Genomic DNA, 24,602 nt, shown 5'->3' with positions numbered 1-24,602 from the left:
CTTGAAAATATCAACAATGATCCCCATAGCCTAAGGACTGATCAGCACACATGGATATCATACACACTCAGGATATCGCCAGCACTGTAAACAGTGAGACCAGTAGCGTTATTGTGGCACGGTCCCCATATTATGCTTGTGAGGGAATCGGATGATGGATTACACCTGCAGTCCTAATGCACTGGCATGTCCACCAAGCATAAAATCCAATTATCTAAAACACCACCACTATCAAATTCCCAGACACTAGGTAATTTATAACTGAATTTGTATATTCAGAAACCTGTGGAGTATTCGCAGAGTTCTTTCAAAATAAAAATTATACTGATCATTAAATAAAAACACTGGGCTACACAGTATAAACACAAGACTGGCTGAAATTCAGTTTCTGGGTCAACGGATGTTTGCCTATCCTTTCAATATCAATTTTTGTTCACTCTTAGCACTTGAAGTGTTTCTCCTCCAGTGGGATTTATTTTTCAGCCTACGAGGATTAAAGGCCCAGCTATACACAGTTATCGCATTAAGGGAGCCAGAGAACAGAGATGCCCTGGGGCATTTCCCCGTATTGACATTGGCTTCAATTGCCTTTGATACAGACAAGAATGCAAAACTGTATCGCAAGAACAGAATGAGGGCCTGTTTCTAAGTTTAATTCAGTGACCAAGAACTATAGACTTCGACTGAAAAGAAAAAAATCTTTGCAGGATGGGAAGGATTCGAGCATCACTCATACTGAAACACGGGTAATCCGAGGTACCATTGGCACTGATCATGTGATCTCATCGCTAAGAGATCGCCTGCAGATTCCCTGCGAGCTGCAGTGAAGATTTGCACATTTCCAACTGAAAATGAATCATGGGGGACTTTTTACTTATCATTTATTTGGAGAAAAAAAAATGAAAAGGCTGTTTGAGGTCCTCTTGCTGAACATAAGGCCTGGGTTTCAAAATTGGTTTTCCTGTATCATCGCAGACATATTATGCTCTGTTAATACTGTTTGACATTGAGCGGCTGTAACGGATGGAGCCACTGCTCTCCTGTGTATGCAACAGAGAACAAACCTATTAGAGCGGAGAGCTAATCATGCAAAAATGGATGATTCCATGAAGATGGGATGAAGGACCTTTTTGTGTCTCGGGATCTATTAACCAGTTCCAGACATCTAGACAGACAAATCCTCCATGAGAGGCATTCTCCAAGGTCCTGGAGTAGCTTGCAAATGTTGCACGCATTTAGAAAGCCTTCTCTTTTTGGGGGGAGGGGTGCTACTGGGGATTAAACCCAGAGGCATTAAGCCTCCAAGCTACATCCCAGCCCTATTTTTATTTTTATTTCCTTATTCTTTTATTTTGAAAAAGGGCCTCACTTAGTTGCTAAGGGTCTTATTGCACTGCTGAGGCTGACCTCAGACCTGCAGTCTTTCTGGCTCAGCCTCCCAAATGCTGGGATTACAAGCGTACGCCACCACGCCTGGCCAGAGTTCTTTATTTTAATGGAGTCCAATTTGTCCATTTTTTCAGTGGTTAGTTCCTTTTGTGTCCTATTTGAGGTATCCGAGATCACGAGATGCTTTCTCATCTTCTTCTTTAAGCTTTGCTGTTTTGCCGTCCTAGGACGAGATGCATTTAGCTCAGGCTGAGGAGTCCTGGGACTTCGGATGACTGGGCCCTGCATAGCTCAGTGTTCCAGCAGAAGGTGGCAAGTGTTTGTACACACCTGTAATCTCAGTACTTGGGAGACTGAGACAGGAAGATCACAGGTTTACAGCCAGCTTCAACATCTTAGGGAGGCCCTCAGCAACTTGGACCCTGTCTCAAAATAAAAAATAAAATAGGGTTTAGGATGTGGCTCTGAGGTAGAATGCCTCTTGGGTGCAACCCTCAGTACTACAAAAAAAAAAAAATCATCAGCTTATCAGTTCAGCTGATGGTTTCCTGGGGGGGGGGGGTGGCATGGAAACGGTGCACCGGTTTCAAGTTAGCCCCAGGCCTCACTTCTAACTCAGCTGTCTCAATCTCTCCTGCAGTGAACGCACCAGGCAAGGGCTGGGGGGCTGGTTCTGTTGCACATGCGCACAGCCATCAGTCAGCCCGGGATATGCAGAGAACGTGTCAGACCCCCTCCTGCTGGCCCGCCTCTCAGAATGCCCTGTGACAGCGCTAGTTGGACCTCGAGTCCCTTTCTTGCTATACATCATTCCACCACGTCAGGCAAGTGCAGCCACCAACCGGTTAACTTACCACTGAGGCTGCCAGTCGGGCTAACGGCCCTCTAAGTCAACTATGCTGCTCCCCGCAGTAACAGGAAAGCTGCGGCCGTCGCAGCCGGTCCTTCTCTGGCCCATAGAGTTGATGGGAGCGTATAGGAATGGTACCGGGCAAGGACAGCACAGACCCACAGTCTTTACAAAAAGAACGGAGCCGGGCGTAGTGGCTCATGCTGGTAATCCCAGCATTCGGGAGGCTGAGACCGGAGGATGGCAGTTCGCTGACAGCCTCAGCTACTTAGTGAGGCTCTCTACAACTCAGTGAGACCCTGTTTCAAAAAATAAAGAACAAAAAATTGAGCAGGGGTTGTAGCTTGGGGGTCAAATGTCTCTGGGTTCCATCTCCAGATCTGCAAAAAAAAAAAAAAAGGAGAAGGAGGAGAAGAACAACTAAAATGATAGTCTGACAGTTGTGTCCAGCTTATAATTGTATTTGTGGAGTGTTTGGGTACCTTTTATTTTTCTGATATTGTGACTTGAACCCAGGGAATTCTACTTCTGAGCTACACCCCCAGCCCTATTTTATTTTTATTTTTTTAAACAGAGTCTCACTAGGTTGATAAGAATCTCACTACTTGCTGAGGCTGCCCCCCCCCAGCCTATGATCCTCCTGTCTTAGCCTCCCAAGTACTAGGATTACAGGTGTGTGCCACCGTGCCCAGCGTGGGTAACATATAAATCATCACTTAATCTACAGAAACACTCTGGGAGAATATTACCCTGTTTTAGAGATAAGGGAACTAAGATACATAGATGTTAAATACCCCGGCCAATATCACCGAGCCAGGCTCTAAAACACTGCATTTACCACCTTCAGGAACATCCTCTCCTTAAAGCTCTCTGGAGCAATGCAGGAAACCCCTCCCTGATCAGGACGATTATTCACAACTACGACAGTAAATAATGTAACAGTTATCTGTACGTTATCAGGTTGATTCCCCCCAAATCTGTGAAATTGAATGAATCTGTGATATGTTCTGAGTTGGGTGATACTAACCAGCACCAGAGAGCCAAGGAAAGACTGGTTTCCTATTCTGTTGAAGTTGAGCTGCTGCAGAAGTATCTCTGCGCATCCTAGGGGCCAAAGCAAAAAGGCGAAGAGAACTGGTTAAATAATTCTCATGGTCTTTACAGCGTATGTAGCTCTGGGAGGATAGCAAAGCTTTTCATGACCTTCATATCTTGGAGAAATGTCTTGTATGGAACCTCAAATATGGAATACTGACAGGTGTAGTGGGCAACATCCCAGCAGCACACGGTGGATAAAGCTGTTCTTTGATCTAGTCCCCGAGGGGTGGACTCTGAGGCATAAGGCCAAAGTGAAACTCCAGAGGGAGCCACAGTGGCCGAGAATATAGCTCTAGATGGTCAGCTTGTTCCAAGGACTAACATGTTTACTGTGCTGAGCAGGCTGCAGATGACACGGCCATCACAGTCCTGCTGATCCCCCCCCCCCCGTGGGGCAGCCCATGATCGTGTGCAGAATTCATAAATTTAACATTTTTTATATTGATTGTTCATGAACTCTTGGAATGTCCATGTTACAGTCAATTGTCCCTTTTTTTTTTTTTTTTTTTGAGCCATGACTGTGGGTCTCCTAATGAAAATTAGGGCATGGGAGATAATTTCCCTAGCAGGCAGGTGGGTTCAGCCGGCCCCCAGCAGCTGCCGTTCAATCCAATTCCGCCATCTCCCATATATCAGGCTCGCACAGTGACTCTCCTGGTTTCTTTGTGAAAGAGGCCCAAGACCCAGCTCTAGATGGTGATGAGAGGAGAGAATGAGAAGGTTGGAGCCAGAAATGATTTCATTAAGGCGCTGAGTGTTGGGCTAGGTTCGAGGGAAGCGGCTAATTCCACTGTGGCTCGGCTCTGTGATGTCAGCCAGTTTGCCGGCTCCTCTGCAGAAATCAGGGAAAGCGCCTGTGAAACTATTTTCATGAGTTTCCCAGCCAGTAAATAAGCCATTCTTCCAGCCATTGATAAAACCATAGTGAACAAAGACACTTGGTTAAACTTAGGGAACTCGGCCATGCAGAAAAATTCAGGAGTTAATGTTAGTGGGCTTATTTAAGTGGCAGGATGTATAAATAATGATACATCTCAGTAAATCACTTTCCATTTATATTTGTAGATCACAGGGGCCTGTGGGTGGTCACTTATATTTTTCCAGTTACATTGTATTTTATTTTATTTATTTATTTTTATTTTATTTTATTTTTGTGGTAATGGGAATTGAACCCAGGAACATTCTACCTCTGAGCTAGAACCCTCAGCCTTTTTTTGGGGAGGGGGGCAGGGTATTACTAAGCTGCTGAAGGTCTCACTCCGTTTCTGAGGCTGGCTGGGAACTTTCGACCCTCCTGTCTCAGCCTCCCAAGAGCTGGGATTACAGGCATGTGTTACCATACCCGATTTCCAGATATATTTTAATACAGTGGTTGAAAGCCTTCTACTTTGCAGTGAAGCACTCTCCTGTTAACTGATATGGAAGATGGATGCAGAACTGCTCTGCTGAAGTGGGGCCAGGGAGCTCCCTGATGTACCAGGTCTCCCCCTCTCAGTGGCAGGGCACTTGTGGGGACCACTTGCTTGCCATAATTTGAGAGGTTTATTTCAGTCTGATTCATGTCTGAGTTCCCAGTACTTAGTGTGGAATAAGCACTTGGTGAATATTAGTGAGTGGATGGATGGATGGGTGGATGGATGGATAAGGTGATGGGTAGATGGGTGGATTGATGTATGAGTGAATGGATGAGTGATGGGTAGGTAGATGGATGGATGATGAGTTGGTGGATGGATGGATGGATGATGGTAGGTAGATAAATGGATGAATGGATGTGTGGATGTATGGGTAATGGGTAGGTGGATGGATGGATAGATGGATGGGTAGGTGGATGGATGGGTGGGTGATGGGTTGGATGGATGGATGAGCGCATGATTAAGTAGATGCCTAGATAGATAAATACCTTGGAAGGTGAATAATTTGTTAGTTGAGCCAATTAATGGAGGACTGGTGAGTAGGTGGGGGACTTCCCATTCTATTCCTCCTTTCCACCATAATCTTCCTCCTACTAATGTCACAAATGAATCTTGATGTGACATTAGTTGATTTCTTGTAGAGCTGCATCCCCATTGTAAGAAGAATTCTAAAAACCAGGTAACCTTCCTCACCCCAACGACCCAACTGTCCAGCTGTCCTCTAGGTGACACCCACAGCCTTGCTCCAGGAGCACACCTACTTTCCCGAGCCCTGCTGGGGCATCACCCCTCTTTGTTTCTGCCCGTGCTTCTCCCTCCATGATCCTCCTCTGCTGGTTCATTCTTCGAGGCTCAGCCCTTCTGTGTCCCCCCCTACCCACCCCGCCCTCCTTCCATCAGCCTCCTGGTGACTACAAGGTGCATATCAGCAGGTGAGCCGAGATGTCACCTCAGGAAGCAGGGAGGAGACTCAGAAACCTTCAAGCCAACAGGCCTGACCGCACACTCCCGCTTCAGCCCCCACGAGTCCTTGGAGGCCAGGACCTGCCAGTGGTGGCTGGGACCCGTTCCCTGCCCCCTTGAGCGCTGAGCCAGCGTGTGGCCCCACCCTGGCAGCCTCAGCAATGGAGGGGGAAGGGCCCCGCTGAGGCCAGACTTGCCAGGGAAGTGGGCCCGTGACAAATGTCTTCAGGATTTTTGTGACAGAAGCCATCAGTCAGGGAGGCCCTGGCCCCCCTTCTCCTCTCAAATGCCTAGCTGAGAGAGCGGGCAGGGTGGGCGGTGTAAAGATGCTGACTCCGCAGCTAGTGCTGTCTTCCTGCTCTTTGTCACTGAAGTACAGGTAGCTTGGGGATGGAAAGAGCTCTTCCCTGCGCCCGGAATGACTGGAGCCTCCTGCACACTATACTCAGCAAGGACATGGTGGAGTCTGCCTCAGTTTCCCTGTTCCCGGCTCCCTAGACTGCAGCAAGCCGTGATCTCAGCTCCCTGACACAAGCCGGGACTGTACTGCCTCCACTCATGGTTCCCAGCGCCCTGCCCATCCCCTGTAGACCCCCTCACCCACCCTGGAGGGGAACAGTTCAAGAACAAGTGTGCCAGCCTGGCATAGTGGCACACACTTGTGATCTCAGTACTTTGGAAGCTGAGACAGGAGGATCACAGCCTCGGCAACTTAGTGAGACTCTCATCAACTTAGCAAGGCTCTGTTTCAAAGTAAAATATAAAAAGGGCTGGGGAGCCGGGCTTGGTGGCGCATGCTTATAATCCCAGCATTTGGGAGGCTGAGACAGGAGGATCACGGTTCCCTGACAGCCTCAGCTACTTAGTGAGGCCCTTCACAACTCAGTGAGACCCTGTTTCAAAAAAAAAGAATAAAATAGAGCTGGGGGTATAGCTCAAAGGTAGAATGCCCTGGGTTCCACCCCCAATATAAAAAAATAAAAATTAAAAAAATTAAAAAGGACTGGGGGTGTAGCTCAGAAGTAGAATGCCCCTAACTTCAGTCCCCTAGTACCAAAAAAAAAAAAAAAAAAAAGTCTCATGCCTCTTTGGACAGAGAGCCAGCAGGTCCAGAGGGGGCAAGGGACAAGGATGTGCCCAAGGTCACACAGTGAGTAATGAGTAATGGGCAGAGCCAGGGATGGAGCAGAGGTCTGCCGTGCCCCTGGCCCCCGCCCTGCAGTGGTGATAATGGGGATCTCCTACCCAGTCAGCATTCATGAGAATAGAGTGGGGCGTATGCCCAGCCCCAACACAGAGCAGACTCAGAGGAACACCCCGGAAGCCTGAAGCCGCGGGATGGTGCTGCAGGAGCGCCTTAGCCCTCCAGCCAACCGTCTCCTGGGCAGGCTTCAGAGACTGCCCTGGGGCTGCTCCTGTTCTGTCCTGGAGGTCCCAGGGTGCCTCCCCAGGGCCCAGGGGTCACTACTGTGCCAGGCAGAGGCCAGCTCCAGGGGTCGTAGGCTTCTGGTCCAGGACCAGGGCTGAGAACCACGTTGATTGAGTTCCCTCTTAACCCAGACTGGGCTGTGGGGATCGGTCTTTGGCTGCCTCTTCTTTGTGTAGCTGTCATTGCCACCACCCCAGGTTATGGCCTGCTCCGACTACGACTACGTATAAAGTGGCCCAGAAGAGCCAGGCGTGGTGACGTACACTTGTAATCCCAGTACTTGGGAGGCAGAGACAGGAGATCCCAGGTTTGTGCCAGTCTCAGCTACAAAGTGAGGCCCTCTGCAACTTAGTGAGACCCTGTTTCCAAATAAAAAAATAGGGCTGGGAGTGTCGCTCGGAGGCAGAATGCCCCTGCGTTCAATCCCCAGTACTGGAGAAAAATAAAGATGGGGCGGGGAGCGGCCCAGAAGCAGCAGAGCATCATTTTGGGCGGAGGCTCATTTTACTTTCACAGGATTCAAGAAGCGTGAGCTCCTGGGCACGGTGCCCGGTGTCCACAGAGCAGCATCTGGGTACTGATACTGAATCAGCGAAGGGCAGTGGCCTTTGGCTTCCCGTGGGCCCAGGTCCCTCTCTCTGGTGCTGTGTGGCCTGGTGGAGGTTACTCAACCTCCCTGGGGTTGTTTCCTTGCCTGTTAATTCCCTTACCGGCCATGACAAGGGTTTAAGGAGATAATATAGCCCATGAAAAGGACCGAGCATGGTGCAGAGCATGCAGTAGATACTCAGGAGATGGGCACTCTTGCCAGACTTGGGGGGGAAGGCAACGTCTCAGAGAAGAGGCTCCATCTTGACGCAGAGTTTCCCCTTGGGCACCTTGGTCGAAGCCGCTGGGGAGGAAAGTCCAGGAGGCCCAGATCGCCCCATCCTGCCCTTGCTGCAGCCGGCCCAGGGGCCAAGGAGGCTGAGGGGTGGGAAGGGGGCTGTCATCGTGTTATTTCTCTGCAGGCATATTTGTCTTGATGATAAAATGGGTCCTGGTTTGGAAATTGGAAGCGTTTCCCTCATGATTTAAGGCAGCGCCTACCTCTGCGGGTCGACTTGACGGGGAGATTAATTTCCCAGCCGGCCGCCCGCGCCAATTGGCTTTTCGCACAGACATGGTGATGCCGTCTCCCGCCCAGCTGGTAATGAGCCCGGAGTCGCCAGACGCGGGTGAAGCTCTGAGCTGCAGCTGAGCCGGGGGAGGGAGGACTGTCTTCAAGGTGACCCCATGGGGCTGGCGCCTTGGCAACCCACAGGTTCTGCACAGGACAGGCACTCTGTGGGCACCCGAAGCGCCTCAGTGACCAGCTCTCTCCTACCATGTCCGCTTTGGAGCAGGGTGTGACCAACATGTCCCACACCTGCAGCATCCGGGATCAGAACAGGAGAGTCTATAGCCCGACTAGGGGAAGATTTTTTAACCTAGCTCACTATTCCCCAATACTGTGCACCCACACACTCCACCCCTGGCATCCCTCCCCACAGCTCTGAAGGTAAGAAGTTACATGACAGAGAGGAAGCCGTGGCCATTGGCTCAGGAGCGATGGCATGGGGGCACCGTGTCACGCTGGTAGAGTGGTGGCCAGAAGCCCTCTAGGCAGCTGAAGTCACTGAGTGGAGTGTCCTGATGAAAAGGGGGCCTCTGAGTCCAAGAGGAAAGAAGCTCACGGTTGATTAGTAATGCCTGCCATCAGCACAGGCAGGAAACAGTGGCAGGCACGTTATCCATTCACTAGCCAAGGACTAGAGTGCCCCTAAGTCGAGGTCAGACAGTTTAGCTGATGCCTTCTGCCTGGGAGAAAGACATGAAGCGAGACTCATCTTTCATCTGCGAGTCTTGAAAAATGGAAAACATTAGCTTACAGTAGCTGACAGCCAATGGAATAAAAATGAGACATTGGCACTTCACCCAAAACTCAAGCTGTCACAATCAATCAAAAAATAGAGGAGAAACGGAAGGCTAGCCTAATGGGAAGTACAGAGTCAACTAAGTCCATCGCCCTTCGTGTGGTCATCCGACAAATGAGTACCTATTATGTGCCTGGCACTCCGCAAGGTAGTATAGATTCAGTGAACAAGGCAGGTCTGTCTTTGGGAGCTAACAGCCTACTAAGGTGGGCTGGGAGCCCAAAGACATAACATAATAAACAATAAAGCAAATAAATAAGGATGTCAAGAGATAATTGATAAGTAAAATAAAAAATTAAATGCGAGTAAAATAAAAATAATGTGCGTACGGCGGAGTGTGAAAAACACGAGAGAGGTCCGGTACACGTGGCATGTAAAGTTTTTATGGCACGGCTCTCCCGGGGATCAGGGCAAGGCACCATGGGGCCCGCGCGCCTGTCCAAAGCTTGAGGACGCGGGCTCTCCTTTTCAAGGTATGCATCTCGCGAGAGGAGGGTTTACTCGCGGGAACGCTCAATTCTCGCGGGGGTTTCAGCCCCTCCCTTGCCCTGCAGAGGTCATGTGACACAAAGTCACATGAGTGCAGGACCCAACTTAACATTCTGGCCTTTTGATGGTAGGGATAATGGATGACGTTGGACCCTCTAGCTTCTTCCTGCTGTCAAGGGGTGTCGTCAGGGGCCCCAGGCCGGGAGGAGTCGGGAGTCCAGTCCCCCAGAAGGGGGTGCAGGTGGGTGCATAGCTGCAGTGCGAATTGGAGGTTACCCTGGACAGCTTAGTGATGTGTGCTTGAGGAGGCTTGAACAGGCAAGGGCTATTAAAGAAAAAAAACAAATCATGAGATTGAGCAGGCGACCAAAAAGGAGACTGGCTTACTCAGTACCTGGAGAGCTACCCTGAGCTGGCAAAGAGGATGGAGGTTGAGGGATCCAGGAGCCATCAATCTTCAGCCAGGCTGAGTAGGGCCAGCGGCGGGGCCTGGTCTGGAAAGGTGCTCCCCCTGTGTTGAGGCACCTGGGGCTCACCCTTTTCCAAGGGCACTGTTCCAGTGGCCCTCCTGGCCACACGCCGAGCAGTCTGATTGGTAGGCGTGGCTTTGCCCCACTTGAGGCAGGCTCCTGGAGGTAGTTGTTGTTGCAGTCCTCCACACCTAGGTGGCGCTCCAGAGGGCTGAGCCGCCACCGCCAGCTGAAGGGCAGCTACCAGGGATCTGCTTTTTGGCAAAGCTGGAGTGTACGCTCCATTTCCTCCTGTTTCTCTCTGGAATGAAAACTTTAGATGCCATGTTAAGGTTCTGTCAGCTGCGATGGACCTACACTCACAAAGAGTGCGTCCGGGGCTGGTGTCCGGCAAGAATGGCAACGCAGACTCCCCATGGGCAGAGGGTGTCGCCCCAGCCCCGGCACAAAGAGTGCGTCCGGGGCTGGTGTCCGGCAAGAATGGCAACGCAGACTCCCCATGGGCAGAGGGTGTCGCCCCAGCCCCGGCCCGGCATTTCCCACATCACCTAGGGCGCGCCCACGCAGGCCGCCCAGCAAAATTGCAGTCTGGCGCGGGCCAAGATGGCGACTGTGACATCACCAGGCAGTGACTATGTGCCATCACAAAATGGCAGCTGGCGGGAAAATAAATGGAAGCTGATGGAGAGCATTTGGAGGGATACCAGACCGCTTAGAAAAGTTCCTAACTGTTCCTGGGCCACCGCAACCTATTTCCCAACTCGTATCAAGGCAGACAGGCTCTCAGGGCATCTGCTAGTATAAAGGTTCGACTCCCCATAATTGGTTCGCGGGCGGAAACGAAGAACAGGAAATGGGCGTCCCCGATTTCCCTGCTCAATCGTTCGGAAACGGAGGTTAAGAGATAGGGAAGAACGTCTTCATTCCTTCTCAAAACCGGAGGATGACCTGGTCATCCACAGCGTGGTCCCAGTGGACCATGGGACAATGGATCACCAAGCGCTTGGATTTTGGGGTCCCAGTGGACCGGAAGACCCAAGTCCGGAACCCGCTAACCAAGGGAAGGAGGCAGTTTACCGGAGTATAGTGATGTCGGCCAGCGCTGGCTGTGACAGAAGCGCTGAGAAGCTGCTGGGGGCGCGGTGGAGCCAGGGCGCGCAGATGCCGGTGGCTGGTGTGGACGGCACTGGCGGCTGGCACAGGTGGGATCAGTGGGGGTGCGCAGGCGGCATGGCTTGCCGGGCCCGCGGCGTGGAGACAAAATGGCTTCCAGGCACGCGCCAGACGCTGAGGCTGGGCCCCGAGGAGCACCGCCAGTGAGCCTGGCTCAGGGCGGGTGGGGCAAACCGGCCAGAGGTCCCGGCGGTGACTGGAGAACCAAGCTGGAACGGTGCTTTAGGAGGTCCAAGCGGCAGGCAGAGGTCCTGGCCCGCGCAGGCGGTTGGCAGGCAGAGCAAGTGCCAAGCTGCCTGGCTCGGGCCGGAAAGATGGCCGCCGACTCCTAGGATTGGTTAGGAGTGGAAAGTGGGAGGGATTAAAGATTGTGAGGCCTCCAGTGAGGCCATGAGGTGGGAGGGGTTAAAGATGGCGAGGCCTCCAGTGAGGCCATGAGGTGGGAGGGGTTAAGGATGGCGAGGCCTCCAGTGAGGCCATGAGGTGGGAGGGGTTAAGGATGGCGAGGCCTCCAGTGAGGCCATGAGGTGGGAGGGGTTAAGGATGGCGAGGCCTCCAGTGAGGCCATGAGGTGGGAGGGGTTAAAGATGGTGGGGCCAAGATGGCGGCCCCCCAGTGATTCCAAGTGTCCAAGATGGCAGGCCAAAGCTGGCGACCCCCCCCCCCCCAGTAATTCCATGTGGCTGCTTACTGGAATGGCCAGGCCCAGGCAGCAGGGCAGCAGGGGTGGGCAGGCACAGGGTGAAGGGCGCCAGGGCGCGAGTCCGAGTGGAGGAACCAGCTGGAGCGCGGGCTGGACTTGGCGGGCTGGGGGCTGTTTAGCAGAGTGGCGGCCACCTAGATGGAGGAGGCAGGCGGCCCCGGCAGGCGGGTCTAAGCAACGCCAGGCGCGGAGAAGACATAGGCGCGCGGTGTGGCGCAGTCCGCGGGCGGCGCGGTCCCATTCCAGCGGCGGGCGGCGTGGGCAGGCGGGAATGGCGGTTTTAGGAGGTCCAAGCGGCAGGCAGGAGCAGAGCAGGTGCCAGCATCACCCAAGGAGCCTGGCTCCGGGCGGGTGGAACTGGCAGCCTGGCGGCCGGCGGAGCCTGCACGCCCCGGCAGTGGTGGCTGTGGCCGCAGTGGCAGTGGAAGATTGCCATCGGCGCTCCAGAAGAGAGCACGTGGGCAGGAAAAGATGGCCACTGGCTCTCAGCAGAGCGCAGGGCTGGAATGATGGCTGCAGACTCTCAGCAGAGCCCGGGGCGGGAAGAAGGCCGCTGGCTCTCCCGGAGAGCGCGGGGCTGGGGAAGAAGGCTTACGGTCCGGGCAGGCATGGGGCGGCAGCGGCAGCAGTGGTGGGAGCAACGCCTGCAAGCGGAGCGCTGGTGTGGGACCTCACAGTCGAGCTGCTGGCGGGTCGGAGAGTCCGGGGCTCAAAAAGAGAGTAAAAATAAAAAGAGAAAAAAGGAAAAAAAAACGAAAAAAAAAAGAAAGAAAAAATGGGGAGGGACCCAAGAGTTCTCCCGGTTCGGCACCAAATGATAAGTAAAATAAAAAGTTAAATGCGAGTAAAATAAAAATAATGTGCGTACGGCGGAGTGTGAAAAACACGAGAGAGGTCCGGTACACGTGGCATGTAAAGTTTTTATGGCACGGCTCTCCCGGGGATCAGGGCAAGGCACCATGGGGCCCGCGCGCCTGTCCAAAGCTTGAGGACGCGGGCTCTCCTTTTAAAGGCATGCATCTCGCGAGAGGAGGGTTTACTCGCGGGAACGCCCAATTCTCGCGGGGTTTCAGCCCCTCCCTTGCCCTGCAGAGGTCATGTGACACAAAGTCACATGAGTGCAGGACCCAACTTAACAATAATGATACCTGCTGTTTGAAGAAAGCACACAGAATGTGTATAGTAGGGCAGAGATCCATCAGAGCAACCTCTCCGTATCAGTCAGATTTATGTTTCTATGATGAAATGCCTGAGGCTATTAACATTATAAGGGGAAAAGGTTGGTTTAGCTCACAGTTTTGAAGATTCAAAATCCAAACGGCATAGGGCAGGCTTGGCAAGGCATCGCCTCCCACCATGAATGGCGATGGAGGGGAATGCTTGTTGGAACAAAATGCTGACAGTTGCAGTCAGAACAGAAAGAGAGAGAAGCAGCCAGGGTCCCACAGTCCCCGGGTACATCCCCGATGATCTAAGGACCTCCCACAAGGCTGTACCTCCCAGAGGGTCCACTGCCCCCCAGTAGCACCCCTTCCGGGGGGCCAACCCCTTCCAAAGGGACCTCTGGGGGACACTCAACATCCAGCTGTGGCAATCTCCAAAGCGGTGACTTTTAAGAAAAAATATAATGCGTGAAAAAGGGGCAGCTGTGCACCTGGTACTTTTGAGGTATTGTGATATATGATAATTCTATTATGGATATTGATGTGCAGTGTTGTAGGGACATATGTTTTTATTGTTCTTGGTGTATACCTCGTGGGGCAATGGCGGGGTCACATGATACTGTGATTCGAGGCCTACTAGACTTGATATACAAAGCAGGTGCACGTTTTACATCCCCCACCAGCAGCTCTGGAGGGCTCATTTCCCCACATCCTCACCAGCACTTGGTCTTCTCCCTCCTGTTGAGTAGAGCCATCCTGGTGGGTGTAAAGTGGTCTCACTGTGCCTTTAATCACATCATTTCCCTGATGGCAACGATGAGCACTTTTCACGTACTTATTGGCCAGTTGTAATCTTTTGCCTATTTTATAATGGAGTTAGTGTGTGTGTGTGTGTGTGTGTTATCAGGGATTGAACTCAGGGGCATTCTACCTCCAAGCTATATCTCCAGCCCTATTTTTTATTTTATTTATTTATTATGTTTTGCTGTACTAGGGATCAAACCCAGGGGTATTCTCCCTCTGAGCCACACCTCCAGCCCTATTTTGTATTCTTTCATTTTGAAACGGGTTCTCACTAAGTTGCAGATGGCCTGGCTAAGTAGCTGAGTCTAGCCTCGAACCTATGATCCTCTCGGCCTCCCAAGTACTGGGATTACAAGCGTGTGCCACCACGCCTGGCTAGAACCTCAACTTTTCACAGATAGAAAAAAGGGAACACAGAGAGGGCGATGAGCCTGTCCAAGGCCACTTTATGAATCTGGGTCTGGCAAAGAATCCTTGGGTATGACAAGAAAGCATGAGAAACAGAAGAAAAGCAGAGGGACATAAAAACCAAAAACATTTTGGTGTCAAAGGACACTGTTGAGAAAGTGGAAACAATCTACAGGAAATAGTTCTGAATCAAATATTTCATAAGGTACCTGTATCTAGAATAGATACAGAACTGTTTCGGTCAAACATGGTGGTACACACCTGTAATCCCAGTATTTGGGAGGCTGAGACAGGAGGATCACAGGTTTGAGGCCAGTCTTAGCAACACAGTGAGACCGTCAGCAACTTAGCAAACCTTGTTTCAGAAAAAAATAAATAAGGGGCTAGAGGTGTAGTCAAGAGTAGAGCACCTTTGGATTCAATCCCTCAATCTCAAGGACCCCTCACAGAGGGGGGGGCTCTGCAACTCAGTGAGATCTTGTTTCAAAATAAAGAATAAAAAGTCAATGTGGAACCAGGTGTGGTGGTGCACGCTTGTAATCCCAGCATTCGAGAGGCTGAGACCGGAGGAGGATCGCAGTTCACAGCCAGCCTCAGCTAGTGAGGCCCTTTGCAACTCAGTGAGACCCTGTTTCAAAATAAAGAATAAAAAATTGGGCTGGGGGTATAGCTTGAAGGTAGATTGCCCCTGGGTTCCATCCCCAGTATCACAAAATAAAAAATAAAAAATAGGGCTGAGGGTGTAGCTAAGAGGTAGATGACCCTGGGTTCCATCCCCAGTTCCGCCATAAAAAAAAAAAAAATTGCTGAGGTCCTTGGGCGGGGCGATGGGCCCCCACCGCTCCCTCCTCCCTAGCAGGAGCAGCCAGGCTTCTCACCCCAGACCCGCAGACTTGACCCCAGACTCTCCTCCATTTATTTAGGGATAAATAACTCCCAGGGCAGTGGAGGCGAAGGAGGGAGGCTTGTGACAGGCCTGGGCTCAGTGTCCTTTCCCTCTGTCCACAGTAGCACGGTACAACCGCACCAGCTACTTCTACCCCACCTTCTCCGAGAGCTCAGAGCACAGCCACCTGCTCGTGTCTCCTGTGCTGGTGGCCAGCGCCGTCATTGGCGTGGTCATCATCCTCTCCTGCATCACCATCATCGTGGGCAGCATCCGCAGGGACAGGCAGGCCCGGCTCCAGCGTCACCGCCACCGCCACCGCCGCCGCCACCATCACCATCGCCGCAGGAGGCGCCGACATCGAGAGTTGGAGCAGGAGCACGGCTACAGTGAGCTGCCGCCTGCACTGGGGGATGGAGGAGGAGGAGGAGGAGGAGGAGGAGGAGGAGGAGGAGGAGGAGGAGGAGGAGGAGGAGGAGAAGGTTCTCTGACATAGAGGGGTCAGGACCATCAGGGAAGACATCCTAGATCTTGGTTGATCAGAAAGAGCTTGAGGGTGTTCTCCATGGCTCAAGAGGCCCCATGGTCGGCCAAGACAGGATCTAGAGTGACAGTGTATCACTGCTCCTGGCCGATGGTGGTCCAAGTGTACCAGTGGCTGGTCCAACTGGTGCCTAGGAGGGGAATGGATGAATGAGTGACTGGGTGGGTGAATCAGTGAATAGATGGGTGGATGGGCTTTGGGCAGGTAGATGAATGGAGAGAAGAATGGGCTGATGGAAGGACAGGTAGGAAAATCATCCACTTGGGCAGATGGAGATAGATAAATAAGGGGGTGGTTGGATGGGGGTGGAGGGGTAGACTGTGGGTGGATTGAAGGGGGTGTTTGAGTGTGGTGCGGAATGCACAGGTGGAGAGACAGGAGAGCAGGGGAGGGTAGGTGGGATGAGTGGCCACATGCAGAAGTGGCCGGGTAAGTGGATGAGCGGTGGACCGGTCTATCCCAGAGCCCGTGGAGTGCAAGCAGAACTGATTTCAGGGTTATTATGAGAATTATGAGAACCACTCTCAGAGTTGGTGGCCAGCTCCTGAGGGACTGGTCCCAAAAGTGCCCATCTGGTTAGGACGCGGCCTCCTGACTGTCTCATTTCAGGCAGGGATCTATTGTCTAAAAGCAGCAGGAAGGAACTCAGTTGTATTCAGTTTCTAGACAAATTTTACTGGCACGAAAAAGCCAGGAACCGCCCCGCCACCCCACAGGAGACGCACTGGGGCCTCTGCCCAGAGCCCAAGGCCACCATTAGGCATGGGAAAATAAAAGCAGACCAGGCCTGTGGGGCAGAGCCTGAGGGGCTTCCCGTCCCTCAAGGCGCAGGAGCCTGGGGAAAGAACAAAGAGAAAGGTCTGAGATTGTGCAGCGCTGGCGACTGGGCCCAAGGGCTTCACACTTGCTGGAAAAGCACCCTAGTGTTATGGTTTAAATGGTGCCGAGGGCTCTTTTTCTTATCCAACTAAAGTTTATTGAATAGAAAAATTAAAACTAATAGGCAGTTGGTACAGCTTTAACAAGTCTTTATTACAAAGTCAGTAGGAAATAGAAAAGAAAAAGCAGTGTGCTGGCGCGCACACCGGAGAGCCCGGAAATGGAGCTCTGACCCTTCTCGGGACCCCAGCCTTTAAATAGACTTTGTATTGGTATCTTCTCATCAGGGTTACCAAGGCAATGGGCTAGTAGCATATTCCTCAGCCAGGTGGTACCTCTTTGTCTCCGGACAGTGCACTCACTAAGCGCAGGGGTCAGTAATCTACCTGGCCTCTGCCTCTATTGTACTGGGCAGTATTGGTTGCTCTTCAACTATGGGTGCTCCCAAGCAGCACATGGAGTTTACCTTTCCTATACCCAGGCCAGGTCACAGAGGCACTGACTGCCTCTATATATATTTAGGGCTAAAGGCTTTGTCTCTAAGGCATTTACTATAGGTTAACCATTAGAACGAAGGGCAAAGAGAGAACTCTGCCCCTCCCTTGCCTGAGTGGCTGCGTAGCACCCAGGCTCTGACTATGACTACTTTTTACATTTTGAAATTAATACCAAAGCAATTTTTCAATATCAGCACACTAGCACTAAGCTATATCCTCAGTCTTTTTTTTTTTTTTTTTTTTTTTTTTTTTTTTTTTTGCGGTACTGGGGTTGGAACCCAGGGGCATTTTACCTCTGAGCTACACCACCCCCCAGTCCCTATTTATTCTTTATTTTGAAACAGGGTCTCACTGAGTTGCAGAGGGCCTCACTAAATAGCTGAGGCTGTCTGTGAACCACGATCCTCCTGTCTCAGCCTCCCGAATGCTGGGATTACAAGCCTATGCCACCACAGCCGGCTCCTCAGCTCTTTTTTTGATTTTTAATTTTGAGACAGGGTCTCCTAAGTCGCCCAGGCCAGCATTGAACTTGTGATCCTCCTGTCTCAGCCTCCCGAGTCACTGGAATTACAGATGTGTGCCACCGCACTTGGCTGGAGGAAGAGTTCTTTAACTGGATTGAACTGGACCTGATCAGCCTGGGACCTCTGGAGGCCCTCCTTCCCTCTCCCAACACACCCTGACCTTCCAGGGGAATGAAGCGCTTCCTCTCTTCCCACAGAGTTAGCAGGTTAAGGAAGGAGCCACCTCTTAGCCGTTGAGAGATTCCCGAAGTAGCTGACAGAAGGCAGCTAGCTGGGTGGCTCCGGCCGATGGGCCAGGAGCAGCTACCACATGCCTGGCTCCTTTCGTCCATAATCTTACTGTGCAAAATTCTCACTGTGGCCCTAGGGGTGGCTGCTCCTTCCACCATCCCAATTTACACATCAGGAATCAAGGGCGGAGCACACGGGCCTGGGGTCACCACGTCAGCAAGCGATGGATCCCAGATCTGAGCCCAGGCAACCTGACCAGATGCCTTAGCTGACCACGGCACAGCAGGCCCGGGAGCTGGGTGTTCACAGCCCGGAGGGAGTGGGCCCTGGGGAAGATGCAGGCCCTGGGGCGCACGAGGGTCAGGGAGATAGTCCTGCAGCCTGGAGCCCTTCCAGCCAGCTGAGAGAGCTGGGAGAAGAACATGAGGCCAGGCCTCAGGCGCGACCCAGGGGACAGCAGTGTCAGGAGACAAGTGGCCACAGTGGATGATGGACAGCTGACCAGTGGAGGCCCACAACAGTGAGGACTGAAAGAAAGGCCGGCACGCCTGGATGGCACAGATGGGGGCAGCTCAGCCAGCCCAGCCCCCAGGAGCCAAGGGCCCCCCAAGAAGACAAGTCCGGAATGTCGCCCACCCAGCCTTGGCCTGTCCCTCCCGACCCTGGGGAGGCCAGGCCTCTGCCCAGAGCATCTCTGCCTCCCACCAGCGCAGGCAGCACCCTGGACCCCTGCCCACCACACTGCCCCTCACCAGGTACCTGTCCATGCTCCATCCATCCCCTGTACACATGCTCTGCCCTCTGATGGACTTCCGTTCTCCAGGTCTCCCCAAAAACCAAAGCTCCAGGTCTAGACCCAGTTCAAACACTGCTTCCTATTGATTGATTGATTGATTGATTGATTGATGTTACTGGGGACTGAACCCAGGGACATTCTACTTCTGAGCTACACATCTATCTCTATTTTATCCTTTTTTTTTTTTTTTTTTGAAACAGAGTCTCACTAGGTTTGATGAGAGTCTCACTATTTGTCAAGGCTGTCCTTAAACCTGCGAGCCTCCTGTCTCAGCCTCCCAAGTACTGGGATTGCAAGCGGACACCCCCACACCCGGCTTCGCCTCTTCCTTTTAGAAGCATCTCCGGCTACTCCTTGCCCCTACCAGGCAGAGCGGAATCAGAACCCGCCTTCCCTGCACTTGCCTGGCACCGCACCCACACCCCTACTGGTACCTTGGTTACCAAGAAAACTGCATGGCGTCCCCAAGAGCAGGGCCTGTGTGCCCGTTCCTGGGACAGAGGAAGTTGTCATGAGCCAGGGGAGGGGTCCCCAGAGTCCCCACGCTGAGAGGGCTAAGAGACTAGCCTTGGCCTCTAGGGCCTGAGCCTGCCCAGTCAATGGTAGCCTTGGGGCCGGTGCCCGGTCTTGCCCAGCTGCCATTCAGCACCACCCAGCATCCTTCCTGCCCCCCCCCAGCCCTCCCACCAGCTCCAGAACTCTGCCCAAGGTCCCCGAGACCCCGCTTCATGAGGGCCCACAGCAGCTCAGACGCAGGGTGTCCTCATCTTCATCTTTTTACTGTCCAGTCCGGGGAAGGTCGCCTGGCCTCTGGGAACCTCGGGCGAGCCTTGTATATAAAGCGTAGGCAGGGACCCACCACGCAAAGGTCCTGTGAAGGCCAAGTTGGCACTGCAGCCGGCTCAGGAGTCATCACTCCACAGACGTTAACTTTTTGTTATTTCTCCTTCCAAGAACACCTGCAGCCCTGACCACCTCACCACAGAGCTGCCCCCGCTGCCAGCCGTCCCGTGCATGGACACAACGGCTCCCCATTGTCCTCGGGATGGTATCAACCGGCCGCTGGCTGCCTGCTCCCTGCCTAGGCGGCCTTTCTAGATCAAGCCAGACGGAGACGAGCCAACAGATGGGGAGGAAGAGGGACAGTGGGAGATTCTGTCTCATAAGGTAGAAAGATGTAGAAGGCTGGAGAGATCTGAGGTCTGACAGTCGCCTCTAAGTCTGGCCTCACCTCTGGGCCTCTGCCCTCCTCCTCCCTCTCCTGGAGCTTGTCCAGTGACCGTAACCCTGGATTGGGTTAAATAATGAACTAAGATGTATATTTTTGTGTGTGTATGGTGCTAGGGATGGAACCCAGGAGCATGCTACCTCTGAGCTATAGCCCCCAGCCTGAATTTTTTCTTCTTTATTTTGAAACAAGGTCTCACTAAGTTGTGGAGGACCTCACTAAGTAGCTAAGGCCGGCTGAGAACCCAGATCCTCCTGTCTCAGCCTCCCAAGTCCTGAGATTACAAACACCACCACACCCAGCCTCTGAGATATTTCTTAATTTTGGTAGAGAGGGATACAGGGAGATCTCACCTTCTGTAATGTAGAAGTGGGGTTTCTGAAGTTCTGGATCATTTCTGTGTCTGTGCTAACAAGGAAGTCAAGAAGGGTGAGAAATGATAAGGGATTAGAGACATTGTTTTGGGGGGAGCGGGGCGCCCCAGCTGCTCCTGGGAGCCCTGTGCCCAGCTGAATGTCTAGGGCTAAACTCAATCACTTCAGAATTGAGATCTGAGTTGGGCAAGCATCTCAGGGCAGCCTCAGTTTCCCCAAGATGGCTGCTCAGCCTCTGGGAGGGCCAAGAGAAAGCAGCCCAAGAAGAGAAGGTGACAGCAGTTTGGCTGGGCCGGTGGGCTCTCAGGGCCGCCCGCCCTGGCTGGGCTGCTCTGGTCTAGGCAACAGCCCTCGCTGTCCAGGGGCCTCTGCGTGGCGGCCCCACTAGGCCCTGCAGGTGGAACCCTCCCTGAGCCCAGGGACCCTCCTCAGCACCGCTGGTGGGAGCCGGACCCCCAGAGCCCAGCGGCCCTGCTTCAACTCCCACCCTCACCCTGTTTTTATTTTTATTTTTAATAATTCCTGGATTTCTCCCCCAAATCTGTTAACGACTTCTGCTCTCAGCTGGTGCCCTGAAGGGAAACAAATCCCATTTCAGCTCTTTTTTTACAGCCTATATTATCAGGCTCATTTTTCCTAGAAGGAAAGTAATATGTGTCCATTACAGGAAACCTGAAAAACGCAGACAATATAAAGGAGCCAATAAGGGCCATGATCCTGCCTCTGGACGCAGCTGCCTCGGAGAGCTTTCTCTGTGTCCATGTGTCACCCCGGAATTAGACCTGCAGATAGAGTTTCATAACTAGATTTTTCCACTCCTTTGGAATCAAGAAAAAAAGATGCAGGGAGTAGGAAGACGTCTCTGGGGTTATGCAGGATGCACAAGCTCCATCTCCTTACTCTATGGGGTACGCACCCCTGAACCTTGGCTTCCCAGTCGGCGGAGCGGGCCGCACTCCTGGCGGGGAGGAGCTGCCTGGGTGATCTCAGGGAGCAGAGACTGCAAGCCTCCCCCATCTTGACAACTCCCATAACGAGATCTGTTGGGGAAAGTGCAGGTGGAGAGCTTAAAAGGTGAGGAGCCAAGATGTCCCGCTGCGCTCTGGCCCTACGTTCGCTGCAGGTCACTGACCTCTTTGAACCTCCTGCAGAAGGGATGACTGCTCTGGCAGCATTAATAGATTCAAGGGAAACGACATTCTGGGGCCAAATGCTAGGCAAGCACAGATCACTGCGTTCCTTGGCTGCAAGACTTGTCAGGGCCTTTAAGGTGCTAAGCTGTCGTTTTAAAAATAAAACAGAGACACCCCCCCCCCGGGATACCTCAAGGGAGTAGTGCACAGGTGGGCAGGAAAGGGTAAGGCGCCGGCCCCCAGAGTCCTCCACAGCCTCATCCTGGCCCTGCCTCCCCGCTCCCATGCCAACCCGACGCCACGCCTCAAAGCTCCCGTCCTCTTCTTCCTTATCCCCTTTCTCAGTTCCAGCTGTTTGGTCTCCCCACTTCTTGCCTGGCCCTCTTCCCCTGGCTAAACCTAGAAAGGTCTCAGCTCTGGCAGCCCCTCCTCCAGGAAGCCCACCACGATTGCCTGGCTGTCCAGGCCAGTCTTCTCCCACAGCCCTGGTACTAACTCTGTCAAGCTCATGGTGCACGGCCCAGCACTCAGCTGTCCCCAGGACAAGGGCTGGGGCTCGGCTTCCTCTCTGTGATCCCACAGCCAGCGCGGGATGGCACTCACGTTCCGGGGGATGTGTGCCACCGGGGTGGTCAGTGGGGATGGGTAGACCCGTGAGCAAAGTGCCTGGCACCGGCCTGAAGCCTGGGCTGCGGGTCTGTTCCCTGCAGCCTCCGACGGACACACGTACAGCCGCTCCAGCCGCAGGATGCGCTCTGCCTGCAGCCCCGCCGAGGACTGGCCCCCGCCCCTGGACATCAGCTCCGATGGGGACGTGGACGCCACGGCGCTCAGGGAGCTGTACCCAGATTCTCCCCCAGGGTAAGAGGGCTTCGGGAGCAGGGGTGCATGGGCTGGAGAGGGGTTCCTGGGATGAGGGGGCTCTGCACAAGAAGACATCCCCACCCTGGTCACCCCACCCCATGTACCTGCTGCAGACATCTCAGTGGGTGAAGCCATCTCCCCGCCCCTCCTGACCAAGCAGGTCCCCTCAGCACGTGACTCAGCAGATGTCACCAGGATGTGCTAATAAAGAGACAAGCTGGAGCCGGGCGTGGTGGCGCACGCTTGTAATCCCAGCATTCAGGAGGCTGAGACCAGAGGATCGCGGTTCGCGGCCAGCCTCAGCTACTTAGTGAGGCCCTCCACAACTGAGTGAGACCCTGTTTCAAAATAAAGAAGAAAAAAAGGGGGGGCAGAGGGTGTAGCTCAGAGGTTGAATGCCCCTGGGTCTCATCCCCAGACCCACAAAGAGAGAGAGAGACAGACAGACAGACAGACAGACAGACAGACAAGCTGGAGGCCCGTTCCCTCAGGTGTCTCTCCAGGGGCCTAGACCAGAAGAGTATTAGAGTATTAGGTAAATGTACTGAGCTTCTATTTCTGTGTGTGTGTGTGTGTGTGTGTGTGCGCGCGCGCGCACGTGCGCACACGCATGTGCGTGTTTTACTGGGGATGAAATCCAGGGGCATTCTACCTCTGAGCTACACTCACAGCCCTCTTTTATTTTGAAACAGGGTCTCACTCAGTTGCTGGGGCTCTTGCTACTTTGCTGAGGCTGAATCTGTAATCCGGTCTCAGCTTTCCAAGAACTGAGATTATAGGCAAGCACCACCACGCCCAGCTTCTGAGCTTCTATTTCCAGTACCAGGAAGCTGTTCCCAATCCCCAAAGCCAGTCTACCTCAGTGGCTGCAGCCTGGGCAGCCCCCTCTCGCCTGGCAAGGTCTTGATGCGATTAACCTGCCTTCCTAGTCAGGACCCCCTTCCCCTGCCGGGGCCGCCGCCAGCCCTGTCTAGGCCCTAACTCCAGTCAGCCTGGGCAAGGTGGAGGCCCTCAGCCCGGCCCCCTTTTATGCCTCAGTGAACCCAAGGGTCTGCTGTAACTCGGGAGGACTTCGCCTCCTGGGGACCCCAGAGTAGCTTCCTGTGCAGTGTGACATTGATGAGAAGCAGCCCCCCTGGGCCTGTCCTTCAGACAAGCCACACTGGGCAGAGATGGTCACCCTGGAGCCCAGCTCCTGGTCTCTCACTGGGCTGGGGAGTGTACACCCCCTCAGGGCACAGCCTCAGGACCTATAGTGCTCCCCTTAAACCCTGGGCCACACCCCCAGATATCCATAGCATCTTCTTCCCCACCAGGAAAATCTGGGACAGAGTGTTAAGTACCCACTTTCATTTTATAGACGAGGAAACGGGTCCTGAGGGAGGGAGGGAGTCCACTGCTCGGCGGACCCCAGGAACGGTGGTGGTGGAAAGAGAAAGGGTAGACAGGCATGAGCTAGACATTAGGTCCCTGCCCTTGGGGTGGGGGTCCAGGCACCGGATTCTTGGGCTGAGTCCCCAGATCACATTACTTGAAACAATAGTTATTGTGGCCAACCTGCCCTGGGCCACCAGGCCTTGTCTGGGGGGCTCCTCTGGAGGCCTTGGGGGGTCTCTCCTCCCAGCTGCCCACAGTCAGAGCCCCCGTCAGTTAGTATTTGGAGAGGGACGAGGGAGCCCTGGACACACAGTCTAGCCGTCTCACACCCCCCAGGGGCTGGGGAGAGGCAGGGGTGCAGCTAGCCTCTTTCGGGGATACTGGGGCAGTGGGGTCTCCCTGGGCCAGCGTGGATGAAGCCCCCGGCTCACAGCCAGGGCAGCTCATCACTGTGGATAGGGGAGAGACCCCCATGGCCACCTCTTCTTCCCTAGCTATGAGGAATGTGTGGGGCCGGGGGCCACTCAGCTGTACGTCCCCACGGATGCGCCGCCCCCCTACTCGCTGACAGACTCCTGCCCTGCGCTGAATGGCAGCCTCGGTGCAGGCAGTAGCCACGGCCCCCGCGGACACCAGCAAGAGCAGAGGACCAGGGGCCAGAGTGGCCTCCGCACCGTCTCCATGGACACGCTGCCCCCTTATGAGGCTGTGTGCGGAGCCGGCCCCCAATCGGGCCTGCTGCCTCTACCCGGACTGGAACCAGGGCCCAGGAACTCACAGGGCTCACCCACTCCAACCCGGGCCCCGGCCTCGGGCCCTGAAAGGATCGTGTGAGTTCCCAGCCCCCGGGGGCTGCAGGTCCCTCCAGGCCAGGCCACATCCTTGATCCGCACCGGCACCCACACACACATGGATATGCACACACGACTCATGCACACACGCATACCTGGCCACACGCATACA

At 53.6% G+C, this 24,602-nt stretch overlaps 1 protein-coding gene across 1 annotated transcript in view; it reads left to right on the top strand.

Annotated features, from left to right (window-relative positions):
- The window catches only part of BEAN1 (brain expressed associated with NEDD4 1), a gene marked incomplete at both ends in the record, with an annotated part of 35,348 nt that extends 10,875 nt beyond the window's left edge, over positions 1 to 24,473 (top strand). Inside the window, 3 exons of the mRNA XM_080704652.1 lie at positions 15,315 to 15,581; positions 22,109 to 22,259; positions 24,134 to 24,473. Of these exons, the coding sequence (XP_080560778.1) occupies positions 15,315 to 15,581; positions 22,109 to 22,259; positions 24,134 to 24,473 (758 nt within the window). The remainder of the gene's footprint in view (positions 1 to 15,314; positions 15,582 to 22,108; positions 22,260 to 24,133) is intronic.
- Between the last annotated feature and the right edge of the window lie 129 nt (positions 24,474 to 24,602).

Source organism: Muscardinus avellanarius (genome assembly GCF_963383645.1).
Source record: "Muscardinus avellanarius genome assembly, chromosome: 10".
NCBI classification, from domain to species: domain Eukaryota; kingdom Metazoa; phylum Chordata; class Mammalia; order Rodentia; family Gliridae; genus Muscardinus; species Muscardinus avellanarius.
Note: the sequence above shows the minus strand (reverse complement) of the source record. Positions and strands in the feature narration are given on the sequence as shown.